The sequence below is a fragment of the Passer montanus genome, unplaced genomic scaffold, assembly GCF_014805655.1.
Source record: "Passer montanus isolate IOZ18808 unplaced genomic scaffold, ASM1480565v1 scaffold73, whole genome shotgun sequence".
NCBI classification, from domain to species: domain Eukaryota; kingdom Metazoa; phylum Chordata; class Aves; order Passeriformes; family Passeridae; genus Passer; species Passer montanus.
Window position 1 is genome coordinate 2292736 of NW_024372481.1, and position 25497 is coordinate 2318232.

Below are 25497 nucleotides of genomic sequence, written 5' to 3' on the forward strand. Positions count from 1 at the left end.
CCCGTCCGCGCTGCCCCGCTGCCGCTCCCTCCCGGTGCGCGGGGGCTGCGGGCCGTCCCGCGCTCCGCTACCGCCGGCTCCCTCCCTCGCCCCCGGGGCCGTGTCTCCCACCCGGTGCGATGCCTCCCCGTCCCCTCTGCCCGCAAGGGCCGCGGCCTCGGCGGCAGCGGGGCCGTGAGACCGCCCCGGCTCCCGCAGGGCCGGGCCGAGTCCTGGGGCAGGCGGGGGGCGCCGGGCCGGGCCCGTCCTCCCCAGCTGCGGTGCTGGGCACCGGGACGAGCCGCCCCGGAGCGTGTCCCGGAGCCTCCGGCTGTCCCCCCGCTCCCGTCCCGGGCGGCGCGGGACTGACGCGGGGTCCGGCGGGTCGCGGGGTGTCGGTTGTTACCTGTCGCTTCCAGGTGGATCCTAAGATGTGGCATTTCGTTGCGTGCAGGCATCTTTATTCGGTTCATGTACCATATGTACCATAACTTCGGTGCTTTTTGCGGGTTTTATCTTTCTTGTTGTCAGGGAAGTGTTTCTTTCAGTTAAAATGTCCCCAGTAGATAATTTTTAAGGACTGGTTGTGTCAGTTAGGAGGGAAAATTAAGTATAAACAGATTTTACGAAGTTGATTTAAAAACACTTACCAGCAAAAATTAAGTGGAAATCAAACTGCTTGAAGTAAAGTTAGTGATTTATCTCTGTGTAGATTTGCCTGATCATTTTGCAGGGGAGAAGGAGAAGTAGAAAAAATATTCAGGAGAGGTTTGGAGAGAAGGAAAAATCATGTGAGAAGTGTGCAGAGGAAAAAGATTGTATTTATTTCTTGAATACAGGCTGTAGAACAGGTAGGGCATACAGGTATGGCTCGATCTGTGCTCCAGATTTTGTTTTACTTACAGGTTCTGTTAAAGCCCAACTCAATAGGATTTCTGGGACTTTTGGCTACTTAGAAAAGATGTTATTGCAGGAGCTGCCCACTGCTGTTTGACTTGCAGAAATACTGTATTCTTTTTAAAGGCCTCTACTGGAAAGGTCAAGGACCTGAGCAAACTTATTTTTGTGTACACAGTAAACAAATTAACCAATGGAGCTTGGCATAGGGGTTTCCTTCCAATTTCCAGCCCTAAGTGCAGACAGTGTTTAGTAGCACACACCAAATGTAACTCCTTTCTTCTTGGTTCTTCCACCGCGTATTTTTAAAGCGCTCTGGTTGTCTGGTGAGCTCCCTGTTAGTGTTTGAATGCTAACGAGAGAGCAGCTCCAGCAGTACGTAGAGCATCATCCCCAGAGTTGGTTTAGCTGCTGGCTGCCCTGGCTTCCCCCCAGCCTGCAGCCCGTGCTGTGTCCTGGCTGCACAGCTCTGGGATGGGGCTGGTGCTGGGGAGCGTCAGCTGCCGCGCGTGCACGGACCAACTGCTCACAGTTAATTCATTCCAGCAGCATTCCCGTGCTGGGCTGGCTAAGGCAGTGTCAGCATTTCTTTTATAAACAGCAGTTTCCCAGGAAGGGCTGCTTGTTTCTGGGATGGGGAATTTACTGATTACAAGAGCCTAAAATTAGGGTTTTGTTCTCTGGCAGATAGTTCAAATTCGGATTGAAAGCAAAATGATGTTGGCAATAGCTATCAACCTGTTCAAGATTGTTAACAAAGATTACATTAGCTTAACTCTTGTGTTTTATCTGATGCCTGGTTTTGCACACACTGTCTCATGATTCACTCTCTTCCTGAGATCTGTGAGGAGAGGGGTGGAATTAGAGACACCATTATCTCCAAATAATAACATATTTTTTCTTTCTGGCTCTTGAAATTAGTGGGAACATCTGTGGCTGTCAGTGTGTTGTAAAATGAAAGGAAAAGTTAGACTTGTAGTTGTTATTTTTTATTAATTACTCTTTAGTCATCCTAAATCTGTATTTTCACATGCAGTATTCCTCTGGCTTTCCTGCCTCATTTTGAGTGCCAAGGACTTCTTGTTGCATTTGAGAGTATGTGTTGCACAGGGAAGGTGGGTAAAGATCTGATATGATTAAGCAGACTAATCATGTGATACGTGAGAAGAAAAAAGATTGCTACTGATTGCTTCTATACTGTTTGGTTTTTTTTTCCTTCAGAGCTGTGACAAAACACAGGCGTTGACCTGGAGCGTTTTCCAGGCTTTTTTCAGGACTTGCAATGTATTTTAAAACAAGTGTGCACTAGGTGAATTGTACAGGGAGAAAAACCCACAGCTGTCCAAGGCTGTAGGAGCTCAGACTCTTACAGAATGCTGTGTTCTTTGTCATAACACAGCTCTGCAGAGTGCACTGTAAAGCCTCTGAACTCTGCCACAAATTCCACTGTTCACCCACACTGAGATGCTAATGATGAACACTCGGAAAGCAGAACTTTGTATCTTTAAATTGAACCCTACTGGATTTGTTGTTAAGCTGTGCATAGAGCCAGAGGAACAGAAACAGAAAATACATTCTATTTAGGTATTTTTGTGTGTCTTTTCTGCATGTCACCTTCTTGTTTTCCATGGTTTTTGACACTATACTTAGTGGTTTCATATTTTGGACGATAGAGGATATAAGTTTGTTTTGCATGCCAAGCTTTTTGACTTTGCTTTTTAAGGCAAATGAATTACTGTTCTTCAGTAATTGAGTTAATATTGCTGTATTGTTCTTTATCTAGTGCATTCTGCATCAGATATATTGGAACTTTGTGGAATCACTTTAGAAACTGCAGCTAAGGTACAAAAGCTGAGAAAGATATGAATGGGGAAAAAACCTTTTCCTCTCTGGTTTGCATACCTGTTCTCATGCTTGTTCTCTTTTCTGCCCTGGAAACCCAGAACTTATTTTTGTGTTGTATTTACCTCTAAATTCTGTGCTAAGGATGCTACACCTGCTGTTGACTCTCAGGTTGAAGAAGTTCATTCCTGAAATACTTGATTTTTCCTTTCACCCTCTGTCTTTTTGTGTGGTCATGGATGTTCTAAGCACCAGAAATGGGTATTCCTTGGAAATGGAGTGAGACCACCTATAGTTACAGGTGCTGTGCTTCACTTGTTGCACGTGTCTCAAGGTGGCATTCAAGCCTCTTTCAGTAATGTAAAATTGAAGGTTTTCTGGTTTTCTTTTTTCTATATACTGTTTATTTTAAGCTCTTTTAAATTCGTTTTGGCAGAACTTTGAAGGAAAACTTTGATCACGAGTTGCAGGTCAGGTGTCAAATGTTTGGGAAAGGGAGAGAAAGTAAAGATAAATGTTTCAGAAGTTTGTGTAACTAATCTGAACTTCTGATAGGTTTGCTTTCCAGTTGTTTAAGGTTTTAATCCTGGTGAACGGGGTCTCTGCTGTTCCTCTGCACGTTATCTTGAGTAGAGAGTAAGGTGTAACAGCAATGAAGGGGGATTTCACAGAGAACCAGAATTTTAAGTAAATTTGAAAGCAGTGACCCAAGAGCCATCTGTGTTGACTTTCTAATTTTGCAACTTTCTCCAGTAGTTTGTTGTATGAGGAGAGGCCAGAACACCCATGTAATTACTCAGATGAGCAAGGAAAGAGGTTGGTAGAAGTTTGCCTCTCTGTGTGTTTTACCCAGACACTCTGTCTCCCGTGGAGGTGTAAAGACACCTTCAGGCAAACACTACCTTATTGTGGTGTACTTTTGTGTCAGGAGCTAAACTGTGCTGAATTCAAAAGCTCCTATTTTATTTATGCTTAAACAAACCAAAGCCTCTTCCATGATAGGGATGAGACACTGGCTTTCTGAGGGACATCAGAACTTGAGCTCTGTGCTTGGCTGAGCTCTTTGGTCCTGAGCTGTGAGCAGAAAGCTTTTGGGTCTGGGACCAACTGCAGGTATTGCTGAAGAGCACTGTCACTGCTGCTGTTTGTTCTTGATTCCTGAGCCACATGTAATTGCTCTGCTGGTCTTTGATGTGTGTCCTTCTAGGCTGGCCCTTATTTTAAGGGGCTTGGAGGCTTTCTGCTGGGGATTCTGCCACTGTGAGCTTTCTGATTCAGGCAAAATGATCCATGTGGTAACCTATGTGGAACAAAGTGATAGCCAGGAACAGAGGAAATTAAATCCATGCAAAGCAAAGTGTGAGGATATAGAAATTTTGGTTAACTTCAGGCAATATTTTAATATTTGAAGACTACTTTTGCACCTCAAGTGTTTGAGCATTAATCCAATGAACCCCTGTGGCTGATTCCAGCACAGCTGGGTATCTGAGCTTTGCTTGCTGCTACATCAAAAGCTTCTTCTCTCAGTTGCCTGCTCCACTGTCCCCTTTCCTGTGCTCTCCTATCTTGTGTAATTTCATGAGACTTCACTGTTAGAGTGGCGAAGCTGGGCTGGTTGGGATGTCCTGGTGTTGCAATTGTGTGTTGTGACACTGCTGTGGGGTTAGGCTGGGCTGGCTGTGCCCCAGGATCCACGTGGGCTTTGTTTACACCTCACTGTGCTATGCCAGACACGAGTGGTGAAGCACAGGAAGCTTGTTATTGAATTGAAGGTAATGCTGGGGAGAGGTGTCACACTGAAACACTTGGGAAATAGAAATTAGCACTTCAAGACAGACAGACTACACCAAAATACAGTGCTGAAGTGATCCTTGCCTGGGTGATCTTTACAGCTGCTTGTGATCAAAGCCTGCTCCTCTACTCCTGCTGTCAGTGTGGAAGAGAGTTTGCTCTGTTTGAATGAAAACAGTGAAGCCAAAGGGGTATTTAGTGTTTGATGCTTATTTTTAGTCTGTGTTTCAAAATCTTTGATTTAGGTATTTTCAGAGATCTGTGTCTTATATAGATGGTGCAATACGGAACTTCTATAGAAATGTTTTAATAGGAATTCTTAAAACAAAAGCATCTTTTACAGTAAAACTCTGCCCTACCTTTGAGATACATGTGAGTAATAAAAGATAGACACATACTGTGTGTAGAACTTCTCAAAATGCCTACATTTCCCAGCCAGTAATTCCCACTGAAAGTCAGTGGATCTTAAAATGGTTTTGAAAAGGATATCTAAGTACCACACATGATTTTGAAAATAAATCGAGTAATCACAGGTGTGTTGTCATTCATGAACAAACCACATCCATTCTTCCTCTCACCCTCTGCTTTAGTTGTTCTCTGAAACATGTTCCAGGATCACTGAGTGATTAGATTGGTAATTGGTTAGAAGTTGTCCTCTGGCAGATTTCATGTTCTGTTGGTGGTTGGGGAGGGCATTGATAGGAATAAAAGCAGGCTTTGCTATTGCTGGTGCATTGTTCCTGGTTCAGGCAGGAATGCTGTGAGCTGTGCCAGGCTGCATTATTGCAAGCCAGGTTGGGATGGTGCTTCCAGGTTGGAAGGCAAAACTGGAGGCTGAAAAAGCATTTGAGTTTGGTTATGCTTGTAAAGACCCAAGCCTTTGAGATAAGGGTATATTTGGGTTTCTGGGAAATTTAATCACCCATTTTTATCACGGCAGTCTGTTTTGAGCCTTGGATTCTGGGAATCTGTGCTGTAGAGTTCAAGGTGTGCAGCTGAACTTCACCTTTTGTTCCTTTCTTCAAATGCCTCTCAGTGCCAGTTCCAGCTTTTTAAAATCCTCTGTTGGCTCTGCTTCTCAGTACTGAGCCAGCCTACGCTGTTCTTCCTGCTTCTTGGAAGTCTGCTTTTACTGCTCCTTACAGTACAGAAGATTCAGCATAGATTCATAAAATGCTCTATGTCCCAAGGTTTCAGAGCAAAATATCAAAAGTTGGTCAAACTCTTGTTTGGGGGAAAAGAATGTGACTGCAGCATACACTGAGCTCTGATAGATAAAAGTAATTTTTTGTGTGAGCATAGGTGAAGGCAGGTATTAAGTGAAGGAAGTAAATGGACTTTATTGTGCTGGCCTTAATTGTCAGCAAGTGGAGTGTATGTTCCAGGGCCCTGTTTTGTGTGATGTGTAGAAAGTGGTGACTGACATAACCATGAATTACTGCAAAGAGTTTTATTAACTTCCCTTTTCTGAGCTGTGGAAACCAGTGCTGTAATAGCATGTGCTGCTTAGCAAGATGAAGGCAGGACTTTGAGTGTGCACTGAGAGAGGAGTTGGAGCTTGGTTGTGCTGTCAGATATGTTAGTTTTTATAATTAGTCAGCAGGTTTCTGAAAAGAAACGTTTGAGCATTTTAGCATGGAGTTTTATATAAGTATTTTTATGATTTTTGTTTTTCAGGAGTTTATAACATATTTAATCTCATTCATGAATCGAACTTCCTTTTTAAGTCATGGATGACAAGGCTTCTGTTGGAAAAATCAGTGTCTCTTCAGACTCGGTATCCACTCTTAACAGTGAAGATTTTGTCTTGGTTTCCAGGCAAGGGGATGAAACACCATCTACAAATAATGGTAGTGATGATGAAAAAACAGGACTGAAGGTAAGAACCAATAACCTGAGTTTGTTCCCTACTCTTCTAAATCAAACTAACCATAGAAAGCTTAAAGAGGGACTTCTTTGTTGTGGAAAACTTAACAGAAGGGAGAACTTATTCAAGAACCAGTTTTGTCAGTAATTTCTTCACTGCTGATGTCAGAGGTGGTAATTAGGTTTTGAGTAAGAGCTCTCTCCATCACTAGCTGTGGGCTTTTTCCCACTTTGCAGAATCTTTCCTGAAGTGCTTAGGATGAAACAGACTGATTGTCAAGAGTGTGGAACTGTGATTTTATCACAGCTTTCAGGTGGAAATCAATATTAGCATACATGGATTGGACCATATCTGTTAATTCAAAGATACACTGAAGTTTTCCCCAGTGTGAAATGTTCTCTTTAAGAAAGGTAGAAGAGTAGTTACAACTAACAACTTGGCACGAATCAGAGAACACGAGCTCTCTGTGAAAGGCTTCTAAGAGCTGGAAAGGCACTGACATCTTCTCACTTGTAAAAGTGCTGTTTTGAAAAGAGACCCTTGTCACCCTCTACTTTTTTTTTGCTACTTAGAGCAACATTCATCTCAATTTGTATTTCAGCAGTTTTTAAGAAGAGTGGCACAAGTAAGGTAATGACTCCAAATTCCATCACTTTAATGTGTTGAAAACTGGATCTTCCCTGGAGTGAGTTGAGTTAGTGTATTCTTTCTGGGAGATGGATGGAGATATTCTACCATTGGAAGAAACTGATGTCTGTCTACAGCTGCATCTGTCTTTAAAGATTATAAGAATCTTGTGTTCTGCCTCTTGGACTGTGTGCTCCTCTTTTCCTTTGCAGTAATTGTAACAGAGACTTAATTGAACATTTCTTGATGCTTTTGCTCTTCTTGCTTTTATCTCCCAACTGCTTTGTTTGTTTTCCTTGTGTTCCTTTGAGTCCAGGGCAAGACATGCTGTTATAGTGGCTCTTTTCTTTTACACAAGACTTCAAATAAATTCTATCAGTTAAGACTCTCAAGACTGATCTTTTGCTTAATCTGGCAAAAAAGTTCACTTATGTTTTATGGCTGTTGTAGAAGATGTCACTTTTCATCATGGAATAGTCTAAAAACCATGAATATTTCTTAAGTGTGGAGCCTGGTGATCTGTGAAAGCTGCTGAAAGGCTGTAGCCTCATGCTTGTCTTTCTTAATGCTGCAAATACCAGCAGCATCCAGATCAGTATCAGCATCAATACTTAGGAATTCAGAGTAGTCTCACAGTGGTACTTACCTTGAGAATGCTTCTGTGGCAGTGTCTGTAATCAGCTCCTGAGGCATCGTTTGAGAGCCCAGGAGGCAGACATGCTCATGGCAGCCAGCTTCTCTGCTCCATCCTGTTACCCCAACGAAAATTTGGAAGCGTGAATTGCCACAGTCTGCAGCACTTCTTGCTCCACATAGGAGCTGTTTGTATCACTGTTTGCCTCCAAGGTGGTTTATGAAATGCTGGCTGCAGGTGTGCTGTTTCTCTTGATGAGGAAGGAAGAACATGAGCTCTGCTGCCTTCTGATCATCAGCTGTAAAATAAAGTTATGCTGTTCTCTGGTTTGGCACTGAGTGCCACAGAGCTTTGCAGGTTGTAAGCTTCTTTATGAATTTGGAGCCAGGACTGAGCACAAGCCTTGAACAAAGTGGTTCACCTTGAGCTTTTCAGTATTCCAGTGTGGAGAGCATGTGCTGTCGGTTATTGGCTGCAATCTGAGTGATTAATGGCAATTTTCTATCTTAAACAAGCCCTCAGTGTGCAGTCTAAATTCTCCCATAGAGAAACCTTCCTGTGAACCTCCTTCCTTCTGCTTGAGGAGGAGAAAACTTTTAGCAGAGGAAATGGGAAGACTATTTATCTCTTCTTAGGGACAAAAAATCTGGGTATTTTGGTATTATTCTACAAGAAAAGAGACATTCTGCCATAGCACAGTCTGAGGATGGTGCTGGAAGTTCAGGTTTGTGTTTGCTGAATGTGACAGGCTCTGAAATTTGTACACTGGGCCCAAGGCTCTCATTTCAAATTTGCTGATAATGCTACATTTCTAAGTAGTAGTGCTATGGACTGAGTTAATGTAAGTTTTTGTTTGGCACTTCTTTTCTTCCTCAAGTCCATACAGAGAAATATTTCTTTTGAATATAATTAGGAACCACGTTTTTCTTCAGTTGGTTGTAATTCATAAATGTGTTTTTGCTTTTTGTCAGTGCTGAAATACTTGGTTCAGTTTAAAAAGGAGTTGTCAGTGAATGTTTTCCAGAACTACAGTTTGCTTGCTGTCTCTGCTTTCCAGTATTGTTCCTGTGTCTGCTCATGCCTGCTGGCAGTGGGACCAGGCTGGATTTAGGAAAGCTTTGCTGCTGGAGCACAGTGTGGAGCAGGAGCTCTGAACTCCCCAGCACAGAGAGACCTCCCCCAGCAGAGGTGGCAGCACGTATCAGGAGAAGGGAATAAATCACAGTTCTGATAAATCCCTGGTGTGCTAAAGGAGGTTTGCTACCCCTAGTTAAAGGCTAAGTAAAATCAGTTTTGAGTTTTGTGAGAAGTGGAGAAAGCCATGATTAGGGTAATGCTTTCTTTGCTCAGCCTCAAGCATTGATCAGGGGCACGTGCTGTTCCCTTCTGCCCTTGGTTCTGCCAGGCTGGCTCTGGGTTTGGGGCTGCAGTCGGGTTTCAGGCACTTCACACCTTCGTGTGCCCCGTTCCCATGATGTGGGGAATCCAGATGGTTCTGTAAGAAGTTTTGGTTGACATGAAGTTAACCTTGGTTTGTGTTTTAGGCCTCGGTGTGCAGGCAGCTGGTTTGGTGCACTTGATTTTTGGGGCTGTGAGAACAGCAGGGCTCCTCTAGTCCAGAAGTGTGGTTACTGTGCCTTTTAAAATTCTTTCTGAGGGTAGTCTGGGCTGACAAGAAAAGCTTTCTTGGAGAAATTAGTTTAAATTGCTTTTTAAATGGGGTTTTGTGATGATGTTTTAGAATATCTATGAGATGGGCTTTTATTTTTACATGTCTGTTTTCTGTAAACAACTTGAATTTGTGTTTTACCTGTCACTGCTGTTTTTGGTAAATTCTATTTTCAAGATCATGTTTTATAGATGTAACATCTAGTTATGTTATTCATACTGATTATTTCACCAAATAGAGTAGATCACAGTTCAGATTTTTTGGCTTTTAATCTTGACAGAATAGAATATTTTTCATGTATGTTATATTAATACCATTACAACATGTAGTTCTCGCTGGATATGAATTTTTCACCTTCCTTTCCCAAACCAAAATCTGTTGACTGTGAGGAAAGGTGTATCAGATGCAGCTTTTTACCAGAATGAGTTTTGCCTTCAGGTTTCATAGAGAAGAGGTTCTGTAAACTAGAAGTTGCTCTAGGTTTTTTAATATATAGCCTTTGAAAAGGCTGAGAGGACACTGTAATTAATCAATCCTATTTTGTTGCAAAACATATAAGCTCCATACAGTAAAGGAACATGGTGCATCTTCCATCATCATCATCATCATCATCTTTCTGATGATTGCCTGCAAAGACCTGAATAATAAACCTGATGCTTGAAAGCCTTCTGCCTTTGATGACCCCATGCTTGTGAAAGATTCTTCCACAATGAATCACACAGATTAATACTAAAATTGTTGGGAGGAAAATGGAAATCTGTGGATTTCTGTAACTAGTTGCAGGTTACAGCTGTCTCCCTCTGTGAGTGTACAGCTGAATGAGGCAGTTGACTGCTGCTTTGAGTGGTAAATGAAAACAATATGAATGACCCTGAGCCTGAGGGGTGTTTTTTGTTGTTTGAACAGTCTTTTCTTCTTTTTTGTGTCCCAACTCTGTGGCTCTCAGATTGTGGGGAATGGAAGTGAACAGCAGCTGCAGAGGGAGCTGGAAGACGTGCTGATGGATCCACCCATGGAAGATCAGTCCAGTGACCGGGACCATGGAGAAGTCAGAACTGATGGAGATGGGGAGGAACCTGTTGTCCTTGAAGCATCAGCATCCTCTACCATTAACCCAGTGTCGGTGGCAGGGCTCCAGAAGCCAGAAATGAGCTTGCCAGTGAAACCATCCCAAGAAGGTTAGAAAAAAAAGGGGGAGGAATGCCTGGTAGTATCTTATGAACTTGGTTTTTATAGGGAAAGTAAAGAGAATTCAGGTACATGTGTGGCCACTAGCCTTCCTCTGTGTCTCACATTATATTCACTTAGTGCAGTAAATTCCAGCTTATGTATGTGATGCAAGAGTTAATATGTGCTGAACTGTCCTTATTCTGACAACACTGCTATACCAGCCCTGAGATGTGTACACAAGTATTAACCTTACTTTTATACAGCCAGACTGGCTGTATAAAATACAACTACAGGGCTTTCCTGCAGTGTTTTGACCTGGCCTGGCTTTTCTGTTCTTAGCCTCTTTTGTCTTCTGCTCAGTGGGCAGTCAGTGTCTGCCACTCCCTTGTGGGTGCCTTGCCTTGTTTCTGACGTTGCCCCTCGTGTGCTGCCCTAGACTGTGAGGACTTGAGCCCCTTCACTCCCGTGACAGACGAGGGCAGCGTGGTGTTCAGCAAGCTGACGTACCTGGGCTGCGCCTCGGTGAACGCGCCGCGCAGCGAGGTGGAGGCGCTGCGCATGATGTCCATCCTGCGCGGCCAGTTCCAGATCTCCCTGGACGTCACCCTGTCCGTGCCCAACGTCTCCGAGGGGACCGTGAGGTACGGGGCTGCTGCTCTGGGGCTGTGCCTTCAGCTCGGCTCCTTTGGAAAGCAAGCAGGCTGGTGGTTTACCTGGCAGGAGACTGAACAGCTTGGATTTTCTTTAGTGGTAGAAGTGGGTTTAATAGACATGTGTGAAAAGGGATCCTTTGAATTTGTTTACCAAACACTCTACCAAAAAGTACTGGGATGATCCAAGCTATGCCCAAAGCCGTAGTGGGATTGGTTATTGATGAGCACTTTGGAAATAGCCTGGAAAGTAGTTTGGAAAATGTCCAGTACATGAGGCCTAACAGAGATGGGTCTGTCCACTGCCAAAGATGAGTTTAACTTTTGGAAGACTAATCCCTGTAAAATCATGGGGAAATTATTGGTGGAAACAATTTGCAGCATTGTATTTTTTGTGCTGTTCAATTTAAACATCATTATTGTGGTCATACTTTGCAGTAAATGACAGTCAGGATCTAGTTTTTGTGGTGTACTTTCTCTAGGAGGTATTAAGTTGTTAAAGCTTGCAAGTTATGTCTGGCTGAAATAATTCTTCTAAAAGTGCAAGCTTGCTTTTTTTCCCCTCTCTCTATTTTAACAGACTTTTAGATCCTCAGACAAACACAGAAATAGCAAATTATCCAATCTATAAAATCCTTTTCTGTGTACGAGGGCACGATGGGACCCCTGAAAGTGATTGCTTTGCTTTCACTGAAAGCCACTACAATGCAGAACTCTTCAGGATTCATGTCTTCCGATGTGAAATCCAAGAGGCTGTAAGTGCAAGCTTTTTATCAAATGATAATTATGTACATGTAAATGTTATTACTGACATTTAAATGAAGTTTTTCAGGCACTTCAGAAGTAATGTAATTCGTCCATCAACAAACCTTAGTTATGGGATAAGAATGCACAGTTAACAGTTTATCCTAAGAAGCGCAGAAAAACAGTTAATTAGATGCTAAAATTGAATTATTTTGGTACAATTTGTTGTGAATTGGTGAAAATCCAGGTAGTTTCAGCTGATGTTTGTGCACTCTGGCTGCAGGTGAGCCGAATCCTGTACAGCTTTGCCACTGCCTTCCGGCGCTCTGCCAAGCAGACCCCGCTGTCAGCCACTGCCACCCCCCAGACCCCAGACAGTGACATCTTCACCTTCTCCGTGTCTCTGGAAATCAAAGAAGATGATGGGAAAGGATATTTCAGGTAGAGATTCTTCTCTCATGCAGTATATAGTTCTGTTGGAAAATGAATGAATAGTGAGTGTGAAGTGGTCTTTAAATTCCTTTTTTGAGAGTTTCCTATTCTAGTTTTTAAATGAGTCCCAGACATAAATATTTTTGGGAAATAATACAGTGATAACCCTCTGGACTAGGTAGTCTGGTTGTTGAACTGAACATTGATGCTTTTTCTATTTTGTTTTTTTCTATTGTTGATGAGTCCTCTGCAATGCCTTTTAAGTTGTGCTCAGCAAAATTGCTGCTGAAGCTGAAAGTGCATCACTGTCACTGTGCTGCTGGGAATATTGATGCTGCGACTTCAGTGTGTGATTGGCACTGAAGTGTAGTTTAATGTTTTCCCCCTCTTTTTGCAACATTTGGAAGAGCTTCTCCAAAGAAAAAAGAAAGGAAATAGTCTGAGGGTTGGCCACTCCTTGGCTCTTTGTGTCATGTACCCAGCAGCCACATCCCTTGTGAGAGCAAGCAATGTGCAGTTTCTTATAGGTGGTATTGTATATTACATGGGGAATCAATATTTAGAAACTGTTGAAATTAGCTGGAAGTCTCACAATACTGACCCCCACAGTATAAGTTCCCAGTTTTTATTTTGTAAACTGGTTTTTACCTAAATCTATTGCAATTTCTTTCATGTTACTGATCACAGCAGGCAAGGAAGATCTTGAGTGCTTTGGCATAAGGAGCTGCACCAGTGTTTGATGTTGGGTTTAGTATATGCAAGGAATGCAGATAAATTGAGAATTTTTTTCTTTCCTGATGAATAACAGTGCAGTTCCCAAAGACAAGGACAGGCAATGCTTCAAACTCCGCCAAGGGATTGATAAGAAGATTGTGATTTATGTGCAACAGACAACGAATAAAGAACTTGCTATTGAAAGGTAATGTCATCAACTTTTCAAAGATTCTTTATCTGTTCAGTTAGTATTTTGCCTCTGAGGGAGCAGGTTAGTAGTTATTCTATGGATGCTCCATTTGTGTGATTTAGTGCCACACGTCTCTTGAGTTGGTAAACCAGAGGATGAAGTGGGACTTACCTGTGTGGGCCAAAAGTCCTTGTGAAAAGGCCAAAATGAAATCCTAAAAGAAGTCCTTGTGTTTCACCTGATCCTTGTCTCTACTGAAGGGTAAATTCTATGCAAATATGTCTGAAAAACAAAAAAAAAAAAAGCCACCAAAGGAAGGGCAGAAGACTGCAGGCCAAGTGTTGTTGTGGTATAAGGAACCCTTGTTAGCAGTGACTTTATTACACTGTTCCTTAAAATGTAATGGAACAATTTCCAGGCTGCTGTAAACAGGGTAAAACCATATTGTAAATATGATTCTGAAATCTTGCTGGATGTTTTTGATGTTGGCTTGACATTGTTTTGCTGGACATGCTTGATGCTGCTCTCAAATGTCAAGGTCTGTTGATGTTTGTCAGTGGATTCATGGGCTGTTTGTGATGTATGACAGCAAATACTTAGATAAGAAATGCTAATGGTTTGTTTGTGAGCATGTCTAAGTTTTGCAGTTACATTTTTCTGCCTGGCTTTGCAGATGTTTTGGCCTTCTCCTTAGCCGTGGGAAAGACGTTCGCAGTGGCGACATGCACCTTTTGGATTTGGTAAGGATCTTTCTGAACAAAGCTCAGTAAGAATTTGGGTTATGAGTGTGCATGATGCCAGGATGGACAGAGAACACTTCTGCAGTTGTTGATGGGAATTGATGGTGCAGATTCCGCTGTTGAGGCTGAGCAGCTGAGTTGAATCTCTGCCTCTGCTGCTCAGTTAGAACATGACCTGGTGCTTGGTCAAGGGACTTGCACAGTTTTACAGTCAGTCATGACTGCTCTCATTCAGGGGCCAGAAATAAGAAACATGGAACCTTATTTTTAGACATGTTGAATATTGAAGTGCTTTGAACATGGAAAGTTTCACAGCATAGTTATCAGTGTGAGAATCGAGGCCTGAGAGGCTTCAAATGTAACATTCAGAACTGGTGGGTGCTCTGTTCTTATGACTCACTGCTCTCTATAAAGTAATGATAGGGATCATTTGACTTCACAAGGGTGAAGTGACAACAAATTTGCTAGTATTCATGCAGTACATAGTGACTACTCAGAAAGGTTTAATACTACATGAATTATTTTGCTTTCTACCAGGCTTTGGATTGCCCAGAAAATAAGGTTGTTGGGAAGACAGCTGAACATTAGATAAAATATTGGTTTGGTTCTTAGTGACTGAATAACATGTGTTGTATTCTCATCCACACCTCTGTAAACTGAAAGTTGCTGTTAAATGCCCACCTCCAAAACTACTGGTCATGCCGTGTGCTAAGAGAATAATTAGTATTAATTGGCCTTTCTGTGTTATTAGCATGGACACCAAGGATTACAGGGTAACTGTTATTTCCTTCAGAGACGATCTCTGCTGCAGACTGTGTCACATGGACTTGCCCTTTCCTTGCCAGTGCAGTAGCTCTTTCACAGGGCTGGTGCTATATAGTGTAGAAACTTCTTTAATTAAAAAAAATACATAAACTTACCTTGTTTCCAGGAGTCCATGGGTAAAAGTTCTGATGGGAAATCATATGTGATCACTGGGAGCTGGAATCAAAAGTCTCCACACTTCCAGTTTGTAAATGAAGAAACACCAAAAGGTATGAATGTTGCCAGGTTATCCCTAGGCATGGAAATGACTTCCATAGTGGGCATTGGATCAGTTCTCTTTTCAGAAGAATCCCACAAAAGACTTTCACAGGATGGGATATATTCTCAGAAAGTAGGGTGCTAAATGCCACATGAAATTAAAAAAAAAAAAACAACCCCAAATAAAAGCAAACTGTGTTCAGTAATATGTTGTAGGAACTGTGTCCTAGTAGGAGGCTCTGCAGGTGTGGGGCAGGATGCAGGTGCTCTGGGCACCACTGGAGCTTTTCAAGAATCCCATTGACAATTGCACTAAATGGCTTTTGCAGGCACTTGCTTTGCTCAGTGTCTTGTGGTCAGTTCAAATTTTTCCAAACCCAAGTTTTTAATCAAACAGAAGGATTCCCATACCTGTGAAAATGTAAGCAAACCACTCCAACTGTCATCCAAAAATAGCTGGTGTTGCATTGCTCTGTCGAGTCCTGAAAGAGAATGTCATTACTTCTTTTAAGATGTCAGCTGAATTATCATCTTTTCAGTCTCTTGTCACTGTTGTGTGCCAGAGGTTGGGAAGTTAATGGGAATTGACTGGGCAAAGTCATGAAAGTCAGCTGCTGGGCACAGTCTGGTGCTGGAGTGGATGCCATCCTGCCTGAAGGACACAATTCATCATTCCCTGCCAGAGATCTCATAGGTCACTGAGCCCTGTTGCCTCCTGTTGGAGCATCAGAGTGTGTAGTCAATTTTTGGAATGTCACAGCTGAGATGGTCTTAAATGCCTTCGATATCATGGTATTAAACACTTAAGTAACTTCTAAAACCAAAAAAGAATTGAAGTGTAATTAGGCTGGATGGCAAGAGACCTGCACTGTGCAGTTAAGTGCACAGATCATCTGTAATGTTTAATGAAGGTTTTGGATACAATTTCAGTGGGATTTGAAAAGCAGAATTTTTATTCTCTTTAACAAGATCATTTTCTTGGCTTGAAGGCTGCAGTTCTCTTACTCTCTGGTGGATAGTGCCTAGTGATCCAATTTCCCTATTTTGAAACTTGTAGGGTTTTGAGATGTTAAATTAGTTGGAAAATCAATTCTGAAAAGGAAAGTTTCCTTTGTTCTTCCATGTTACTGGGAAAGGGGTTATGGAATGTTTCATTTTAAATGTTTCTTTTGACATTGTGGCTTCATTTTCTCTCTAGATAAAGTGTTGTTCATGACCACTGCTGTGGATTTGGTCATCACTGAGGTGCAGGAGCCCGTTCGATTCATTCTGGAGACTAAAGTCAGAGTTTGCTCACCTAATGAGAGGCTGTTCTGGCCCTTCAGCAAACGGAGCTCAACTGAAAATTTTTTCTTAAAATTGAAACAGGTAATGTGTTAAAAAATAAAGAAATTAAATTGCCAGTTAATAGGCTGTTTCTCCCTATGATTGCTAAAACCTTTACTAATATAATGTTCATAATGCAACATTTTCCTCTGGATTCCAAGAGGTTAAAGTAAATGCACTTCACTTTGAGAAAAGCTACCCTTTATTGTGCTGATTGTTGCTGGCTATCTGCAGTTCTCACAAAGAGCCTGAAATAGCTTTTTTGATAGCTTTGATGAGCCTGCGAAGTTACAGAGAGGCTTATGGATTTTCCAGCCAAACCACAGCAAGAAAAGGAACAGAGGATTTATCTGCAAACTGGGGCTATGCTGAGACTTGCTGCCATAAGGGTATAGAGGGATAATTGTGTACAATTAAGGATTAAGAGAAAAATAAGAAGTCCGTACTGTAATCTTGGTGACGTGGTATCTGATTGATCACTAAAGTTATTTTTTCATGCAAATTTAACATTTATTTTGAAGTTTTTTTAGATGAGCAAACATCCATGAAATTCCAAAGGAAATTATTTTTTGTCAAAGTCTATTTTCCCCTTCTACAGAATTCACACATACCCCAAGTTTGCCCCGGGGAAAAAAATCCAAGCAACCACAAAAAATCCCTAGAACTTGTTAAAAAATTTTACTGTTTTTTCCAACTTATTTTTTTACCCATCTCCTAAAAATGGAAGCGTTATTTCTGTCCAGGATATTCCTAATAACAGTACAAGGCAATAACTAAATCTCAAAATAAGGCTGGTAAGTTGAAGGTCCAAGTCACTGAAGAGATCATGTACTTGAAATAGCTGCTATTCTTCTGCTCTAGAAATTATTGTTCTGAAATGAAAGTCCTGTTTAAAGAACTGGAAATGTGTAAAAGCAAATAACAATGTGGATGTACGTGCTCTCTCAAGGCTTAGCAATTTTGGGTGCAGCCCAAAGAGAAAGCAGTGTTGGAGTCCTAATTTCTTGATAAGTGTTCTTATTTAAAGAGGTTTTGAGTTAAGCAAGAGGCTTTTCTTCATTGTTTTTACACTTGCCTTTAAGTGCTAGCAAAGAATGGCATCTGGGTAGTAACAAAGATGAAGTTCACCAAGGATTCTTTTTCTATGTAAAAAAAAAACCCCTTAACTTCAAAGTTTGAGGTAGAAAAATTCTTCATGGATGTGCTCAGCCTTTTTATTTAGAATATTTTTGAGGTGGAGCATGTAGAGGCTGTTGGGTTATAAATACTCTGCAGCCTCCAAAAGGTGCCTGTTCTGTTTGGCAGTTTAAAGGAAGCTTATCTTACTGAGCTAATTCGGGATCTTTTGTCTTACCAAATTCACAGACATTGTGACTTATCTTGGCCAATTCTCTTTTTCCACAGACACTGTCAGGTTATCCAACTTCCAGTGTTTACTAATGGAAGATTATCAAAACTCGTAGTGGAAGCAACAAATATAGAATGTTCTGCCTGATAAGCTTGGAAGGGAAACCTGTTTCTGTGGAGTCATGATTAGCCTATTAAAAGTACAGCTGTGTAGAATTGGCTTATCTTACTTTGGCAGTGTTTCTTTATGTGGAAATGGTGAAAGCAGAGGGATTTTATTTGCTCCGATTGCATTTAGTGATTTAGTCATTTTTAGTTTTGATGTATTTCTCTTCATTTTTAATGCTCCAAAGAATAAAATTGAGCACTGGGAGCTTAGTGTGGAGTATAATTATAAATCTTATTTCCCTCTTTTCTTCACCTTCTCTTTTCTGCTATTTTTATTCATTTAGGGAAAAAAAGATTCTAAGTCCTTAAAATGTATTAAAATTTTAGAACTGCTTCACAAAGAAAAATCCTTCTTTAAAGGAAAGGAAGGTACCAAAGGATTGAAAATTATGGGGAAACAGGGTCACAGAGTAGACTTTGGGACTCAGCAATGTGTGTTCCTGCAGCAATGTATACACAGAGTTGGAAGCTTTGCTAAAGGCCATTGCCATGGGAAAATCATGGAGTCTCAGACTGGTTTGGTTTGGAAGGGACCTTAAAGTTCATCTCATCTTGTTCAAATAAATATGAACAAATTTTTAAGACTTCTTTTAACAACATCAGTATCCCCAGAAACCTTTTCTATTTTAGCTCATTTTATAAATTCTCTTTGAAGAAGAATTTGACATAATTTTAAAGTTTTCGCTTTCAATTTTCCACTACTGTTTAAATAAAGGGAAAGTTGCTGCATATTGAGGAACCTTCATCTCTTAGACCACAGAAGCATTTATAGCTTTAAAAATCAGAGCATTTGTGTCCAGTTCTTTGATGGCTGGAAAGATGAGCTCCCTGTGGATGGCAGATCCACGTGACACTTCTGCCTGTGGCAGACACTGTGCCATTGGGTGCAGCACACTCCCAGCACGTTTCAGGGCATCAGAAGCACTGACAGCCTGCACCTTGCATTGAGTGTGTTCCAGGTATGAGCATCCTCACTGGACAATGGGATGGAAGTTGTTCCTCAGCTCTCCTGTTGTGGAAAGAGGAGGCAGAGCCTTAGGGATCTGGCATTTGTGTAGCTTCCTCAGTGAAATGAGCCTTGTTTCCTAGATAAAGCAAAAGGACAGGAAGAACAACTCGGACACTCTGTATGAGGTTGTGTGCCTGGAAAGTGAGTCAGAGAGGGAGAGAAGGAAAACCACAGCCAGCCCCTCTCTGCGCCTGCCCCAGTCGGGCTCGCAGGGCTCCATGATCCCATCTCCTCCAGAGGATGATGAAGAGGAAGGTAAGAAGCTTCTGTGCTTTGTGGACTTCTAGAAAGGGCAGTTGGTGAATAATGTGGTTATTAAATATTTAGGATCCTTTCCAGTCAGAATCTGCCTGATTGAGGGGCTCTTTCCTGCTGGAATACTGCAGGATTCCATACCCAGTGTCCTGGCATTCCTGGTCAGCCTCTCCCTCGTCTGGCACTTCAGTGTCCCTGCTTTTCTCAGCCCAGGCCTCCTGGGTAGTGTATTTGGGACAATGTGAAAAAGGGCTCCTAGAAATGGGGGATGATCATACAGCTTCTGCCCCTCCCTGAGCAGCTGTGAGCAGGTTTGAGAGCAGAAGGGAGAAGCTGGTGTTACTTGGAAGTGTCAGCAGGCAGTGTTGTAGTGGAGAGTCAGACACCTGGCAGAGATGAGGCTGTAGCAGGACCTGCCGAGCTTGGAACTTAATGCATTTTCAAGAACTTCTGCTTTTAAAAAATTCTTTAAAGCAAACCATGACCATTCTGACTATAGAAACATCTGGCATTACAGAGATGAAATAGAGAGAACTTGGGTTTCTGCTTTTCCACTTTTCCTGCTGGCCTTCCATGTGGCCTTGGCTGAAGTGTCTTCTGTTCTCTTGGCAGACAATGATGAGCCACTCTTAAGTGGTTCTGGAGATGTTTCCAAAGAGTGTGCAGAAAAAATTCTTGAAACGTGGGGAGAGCTGCTGTCCAAGTGGTAAGTGGCAAAATCACATTCTGAAAATTACAATTCTGAATATTCTCATTCTGTTTGCTCCTTCTGCTTGGAGTTTTTATTTCCAGAGGCCATTTGATATAAGATTAATTTGGATTTAGTTCTCTGTCAATCCCCACAACAACCCTTATTCTCTGACTTGATGTTTTCTGATTTCTTTAGAGGGTGTTATAAATATTTTAATTTTTGAGTGCATGCTTAATGTATAGCAATTCACTTATGCTGTGTCTTTAGTTGGTTCTGTCTTAAAATTCTACTTGTCTTCAGGTTCCTTGGGATTTTGTTACAGGAAAACCTAAACCAAGTACTATAAAGAAAATGCAGCTCTTGCTTTGTCTGTTTTGCAGAGATCACTTCCATTCCTCTTTGTAATTCTGACTGGGTTCACAGCCAATTTTTCCTGCAGCTGTCATATCTTAGTGACTGTAGCTTAGGAAATGGGAGCTTTGGACTTGGATAGAGAAGATGTTTTTCCTCCCTTATCTAAAGGAAGGCTCCAGAGCCTGCCAAGAAGGAAGTACATGAGCTCTGCTGTTTTTCCCTGGAAAATGTCAGTGTACAAGAAGAGTGTTTCTTGACAGTCCAATTACTAATGCAACACAATCCTCCTTGGATGAGGGATTTTTTAATTCTTCTTGAAGTAGCCTGAGCAGTTCCAAAGTGATGCTGATTGTTGTAAAATTCAGGGGTTTTGTTAGGTTTTATTTTTTCTCCACAAAGGGGGGTGATGGGCAGCATGAGGCTGAGCACAGACAGGCTTCATTTTGACTCTGGCTTTAATTGTGGCCTTTGGCTTCCTGAAGTCAGGGAGAGCAGGGCAAGGGCTGCACAGCAGGTCAAAGGTTGATGGGGTATTGGATCTAAGTAGGACAGCAGAGAGTGGAGTCAGTCATGCAGCCTAGATGAGAAAAAGTATTGATGTGACCCCTTAAACAGGAATCTCTTTAAATTAAGATTATAACAGTTTAGTATTTTCTGCAGTTATTGCTTTTTTGAATATGTAGTTTTCCTTCCACTTTGGTTTTGCACTAAATGGACACATTTGTAAGAGGGGAAGGCTGTGGTAAAATGATACATGATCCCTTTTCCCTCGCCTAGATTTGGAGAAACAGCTTTCCCAGATGAGCTCTCTGCATCTGCTGCTGTGAGAAAGTTTCTTTCAACTTGAATTTTTTTGTAATTCTTCCAAGGGCTTGGAGATAATTAAGCCACCTGACTCCCACTGGAAATGTTTTGGCAGCTCTAAGAGGATATGAAATGCTTCTGTGCTAATGCTGGCAACAGCTTTAATATGTGTTAAAGGGCTTTCCTTCTTAACTAAAAACGTGTATTTGGAAGCAATGATCCTCCAGCTTTTAACATAAGAGGATTGAAAACCATAAAAATCACACTTCAGGTAGTTTCATGCTAGTTTTTTTTTAAATTGTATAATTAGATTTGTAGAGTAATTAAATATTTGGTATTTTGTGATACCAGAGAATATTTGGCTGATGTTTCATAACTGCTGAGTCACACAATTTTCTCATTTCAAAAATAGTTGGGAAGAATCCAGTAGTGTGTAGCCTTTAGTCTACAGCCTTCATGACTGTATTCATTGGAACTGCTGTTGTCCTTCCTCTGATCTGAGATTAAGGCAAAGCAGTTTTATAGGCCTTTACAGAAACATTGAGTATTTCGTATATAGGAAGTATTTTATAGAAATATACTTACATATTATAAAAGCATAATAAATAAATGCCTATAATGTATGTCTATAGGTGTAACTATATATTGATATAAATGTAACTACTATATAAATATTCTTTTTATTTTAGTCAGTTGCTTTTGGAGAAAGCACAATGAAGGAGAACATGATGGTCCTGGGTTCTGTGCAATAAATAGTGATTTAAATGTCTGCCTTGTTAGTCTCTAGATTATTGTGTCAGAACACTGTAGACTGGAGAAGGGCCACAGGGAGTCCCAGTCTGTGTAGAATTATTATCCACATATCTGTTAGATTGTTACAAATGTTAATAAATGCCAGTTTACTAAGAACATTAGGCAGTTGGTGTGACGCAAGTTCATTTTTCTGCCTAGCTTTTTCGGTTAGTTCTCTTGATCATTTTATCCAGAACTTTGTCTTTTAGTAACTGCTGAAAAATAGTAATTCCTATGATTTAAGACATGTGTCTTTTGGGGGTTTTATATATAAGCCACAAATGAGCTGTTCATGCTGTAAGTGCATAAATTATACATAGGTTCAGTTTTTACACCTTGCAGTGCTGCAGCTGAGGAGCTGTCAGTGGTGGCACTGGAAGGAGTGTTCAGCTGGGGCTGGCTGCAGCAGCAGAGGCTGCTCTGATGCAGGGATGCAGTTACAGAACCACGAGAGGTGAATCCCAGAGCTCTCACTCACTCCTCCGTCCCTCCTCCCTGAGAAGGTCACCTCCTGCTGGCAGACTTCTGCAAACTGCTCATTTTGGTGTAGTTGGAACTTGGAATTTACAGGCTGTGACCTCTGTCCTCTAGCATTTAGTGAAGTGTTTTAGTTTGTTGAATGTTATATGTATATAGATTTAATGGGAGTCGAGAAAATACTTTAGGAAGTAGTTCTCCAAATTGTATTTATTATTCATGACTTGAACTTCACGTAGAGTTCTGGAGTGGCTGGCAGTCGTGCTGTGTGTGGTGTCCAGCTGGGTTTCTGTGTTGGTGGGCAGTAACTGAGCCCTCCCCTGTGCAGGCACCTGAACCTGAGCGTGCGGCCCAAGACGCTGTCGGCGCTGGTGCGGAGCGGCGTCCCCGAGGCGCTGCGGGGCGAGGTGTGGCAGCTGCTGGCTGGGTGTCACAACAACGACCACCTCGTGGAGAAGTACAGGATCCTCATCACAAAGGTACCGTGCCCTTTTCAGCTTTCCCCCCTGCCATTTCTTAGAGAGTGGGAATGCAGGGGTTTCAAGTGTGCTCTTGCCTGAGGCTCCCTGAGTGTACCTGAATGCATCAAGGAGTGACTGTGATTCAATCTTCCCACAAAAACCCTGGCAGAGAGCTGCTGGTGGCATTACACTGCTTTCCTTTCATAGTCCTGTTTCACTCAGAGTTCTGAGTTTGTAAAAAATAAATATCCTATTAATTGCTTTCATAATGGACAGATTAATTTTCTTTGCTTGTTTGGTTTTTCTTTATGGAAGTTGAATTTTGTTGTGTTGTCTCAGCACTTATGCTAAAAATCCAACACTAGAAATTACAGCCTTTTTTGGCAGAAAGAAAACAGAACAATGTGGATGTTTTTGCATTGGACAGCAGTTTTGTGATTTCTCATCTTGAATGCTGAGCCCAGTAAGGTAGGAAAAGGATATAAGAATTGTATGTACAGACATCACTCAATGGTTCTCAAAGTTCAGGTAACAAATGGGTCACAAAATGAAATGTCAGCTTCTTATCCAGAAAATGGATGTGTTAATTTGGATTTGACCATTATCTGTATAGCTACATTGGATTTAATTGCTTTCATCAAACATGCAAGTCTAGAAGGACTGTATTAGAAATTATTAATGATACAGCTTTAGTACAAATATTACAGAAATTAATTATTCACCAGTTAAAAAGCAAAACAAGTGAATCAGCCTTTGTATCTCTATATTTTGATGGCACAGGTTCACAAGGAGCAATTAAAGACCTTAGTTCGAGGGCAGGAGGGATTCTGAAATTAAACTCAGTTTCTGCTGGAGTCATGCAGGAAGGATCCTACATAATGTGAATGAATCATGTTAAATCAGCTAAAAATGCTCTGTATATGAAAATAAGTATTTACAGATAATTGGTGAATATAGAAAGAACTTGATCCAAATTCCTTAATACTGGTTTATGCATTGTAGAGCTGTAACATGGATTTTAGGGTGAATAAATCACATAAGTAATGTGGAGGTTGAGTGCTCTGGCAAGGAGTGATCACAGCTATCCTGTTGTGTTATTTTAATTGCCTGGTGAGTAGCTGTCAGCCTCACTTGTTTCTCTGTTTCAGTGTTTTGGTATCAGAATGCAAAAGATGATGCCTTTGTGGCACAGTTGGTGACACGTTCTGCTACTATCTTTGTCAGCTGGAAGGGGATAGTGTAACATTTCATTTTTAAACCTGTGAAACCTTTCCACTCATTTTCATTTGGCTGAGACCAAGAAAGTAACCTGCATCTTGTGTTGGAAGCATCTCTGGAGTCCAAGTGTAAGGAGAGTGGGCTGGCCCTGCACTGTGCTCTGCTGAAAAGCCCTGGCTATGCCTGCAGTGGTCGTTCAGCACAGAAACTAATTAAGGAATTAGAGAGAATGGGTCCTGAGGGGCTGTGCTCAGGCCCTGCTGTAGGCTCATGGGGTCTGTGGTACATCAGCAGCACGCTGCCACAGCCAGCTCAAGCAAATGAAAATGACATTTCCCTCATCTGGAGGTGCCACATCAGCCCAGTGCCATCCATGGCTGTTTTGTTGTGACTTAAAATATGGAAACAGGCCAGGACTGTTCCTGTAGAAGGGACAGAGGTTGGTGTTTGAGAACAGAAATGTGTGCTTGGTTCACAGGGGAATTGGGATTTCTTCAGTCTGCAGGCAGTGGAAGAGGTGCAAGGTTTTAAATAGGGTTATCTCTCAGTGGCTGTGTGGAGGTACTGAAGAGGAGAAAAGGCAAAAAATGCAAGGAGTGTTTGGGAGGCTGAGGAGAATATGAATTCAAGGCCCAGCAATATAATATTTGCAGACCCTTTGCACGTAGTCCATGCCAAGAGTATAATAAAGCTGGGCTGCACTTTGGCCTTAAATTTTTTTTCATGCTTTTCTTAGGCATGAAATGTGATAATTTTGGAGTTCTAATGTGACTAATTCTTACTGCTCTTAAAATAGCAGCTCAGTTACAGTCAGTATGCAGCAATGTATAGGAGTAAATGTTCCTGGGAAAAAAAATTGCTAATTATATGAAGACAAGGGTCCATTATATTACATTGCTTTCCCATCTTTGTAATGCTTTGCCATGTTTTGCATGTCTCTAATGGCAATTCTTCTCTGGCAAGCCTGCAGTTATTTGCTTTACCATGCCTTGAAGGGGGTTTATGTGACAGTGACTGCTGTGCTGTAGTGCAGGAGCACAAGGAGTCCATGTACAACCTGTGCCCTGGCATGTGAGCAGGAGATGCAGGGAAGCTGTGCTCATAATGCAGTGCCCCTTCTCTCTTCATGTTGCCCTCTATTCCTGTAGCTGCATTTGATTTCTGCCAGGCTTTTCCTGACCCCATGCAGCAGCACAGTCCCAAATTAATAAGGGTCTGTGTTGACAGCTGCTTCATCACCTTCTGGCCTGTTTCAGAGATTTTTTCCCCCTGTGCACAGAATGTTGGATGCAGTACCCCAGTATTTCTTCTGGTGGTTGCTTTCCTGGGCAAGTTTGGGTAACCTCTGGTTTTTTCCTTTCCTTTGCAAATTAATTGCTGAAAGCACAGTTTTTTCTTCACTGAGTGGCTACTGAAGGATTGAAAAGGAAATGTCTCCTGTTGTGTTGTACCATTCAGGAGAGCTGTGTCTAGCTCTCCTCTTGAATATGACTTAAAAATGGCATTGAAATTGTGTTTCAAGGTGTGCTCGTTGTGTTCCAGTCATCATGACAGCATATATTAATTATTTGCTCTGGTTTTCTTTGCCACACACTGGCTGGGGTTTTGTTCTCTGCGCTTTGTTAT

The 25497-nt window shown here is 41.7% G+C and overlaps 2 protein-coding genes across 2 annotated transcripts in view; one reads left to right on the plus strand and one right to left on the minus strand.

Moving 5' to 3' along the window:
- The window catches only part of ZBTB26 (zinc finger and BTB domain containing 26), an 8478-nt gene extending 7408 nt beyond the window's left edge, over positions 1–1070 (minus strand). The window contains exon 1 of the mRNA XM_039730675.1: positions 386–1070. The gene's annotated coding sequence lies outside the window, so the exon portion shown is untranslated. The remainder of the gene's footprint in view (positions 1–385) is intronic.
- A 5116-nt stretch (positions 1071–6186) lies between these two features.
- Positions 6187–25497, plus strand: part of RABGAP1 (RAB GTPase activating protein 1) — a 54530-nt gene continuing 35219 nt past the window's right edge. Inside the window, exons 1-12 of the mRNA XM_039730582.1 lie at positions 6187–6388; positions 10253–10484; positions 10913–11117; positions 11707–11881; positions 12154–12311; positions 13111–13221; positions 13880–13946; positions 14878–14980; positions 16168–16337; positions 18900–19074; positions 19687–19780; positions 22521–22671. Coding sequence (XP_039586516.1) covers positions 6239–6388; positions 10253–10484; positions 10913–11117; positions 11707–11881; positions 12154–12311; positions 13111–13221; positions 13880–13946; positions 14878–14980; positions 16168–16337; positions 18900–19074; positions 19687–19780; positions 22521–22671 — 1791 coding nt within the window. The 5' untranslated portion in view covers positions 6187–6238. The remainder of the gene's footprint in view (positions 6389–10252; positions 10485–10912; positions 11118–11706; positions 11882–12153; positions 12312–13110; positions 13222–13879; positions 13947–14877; positions 14981–16167; positions 16338–18899; positions 19075–19686; positions 19781–22520; positions 22672–25497) is intronic.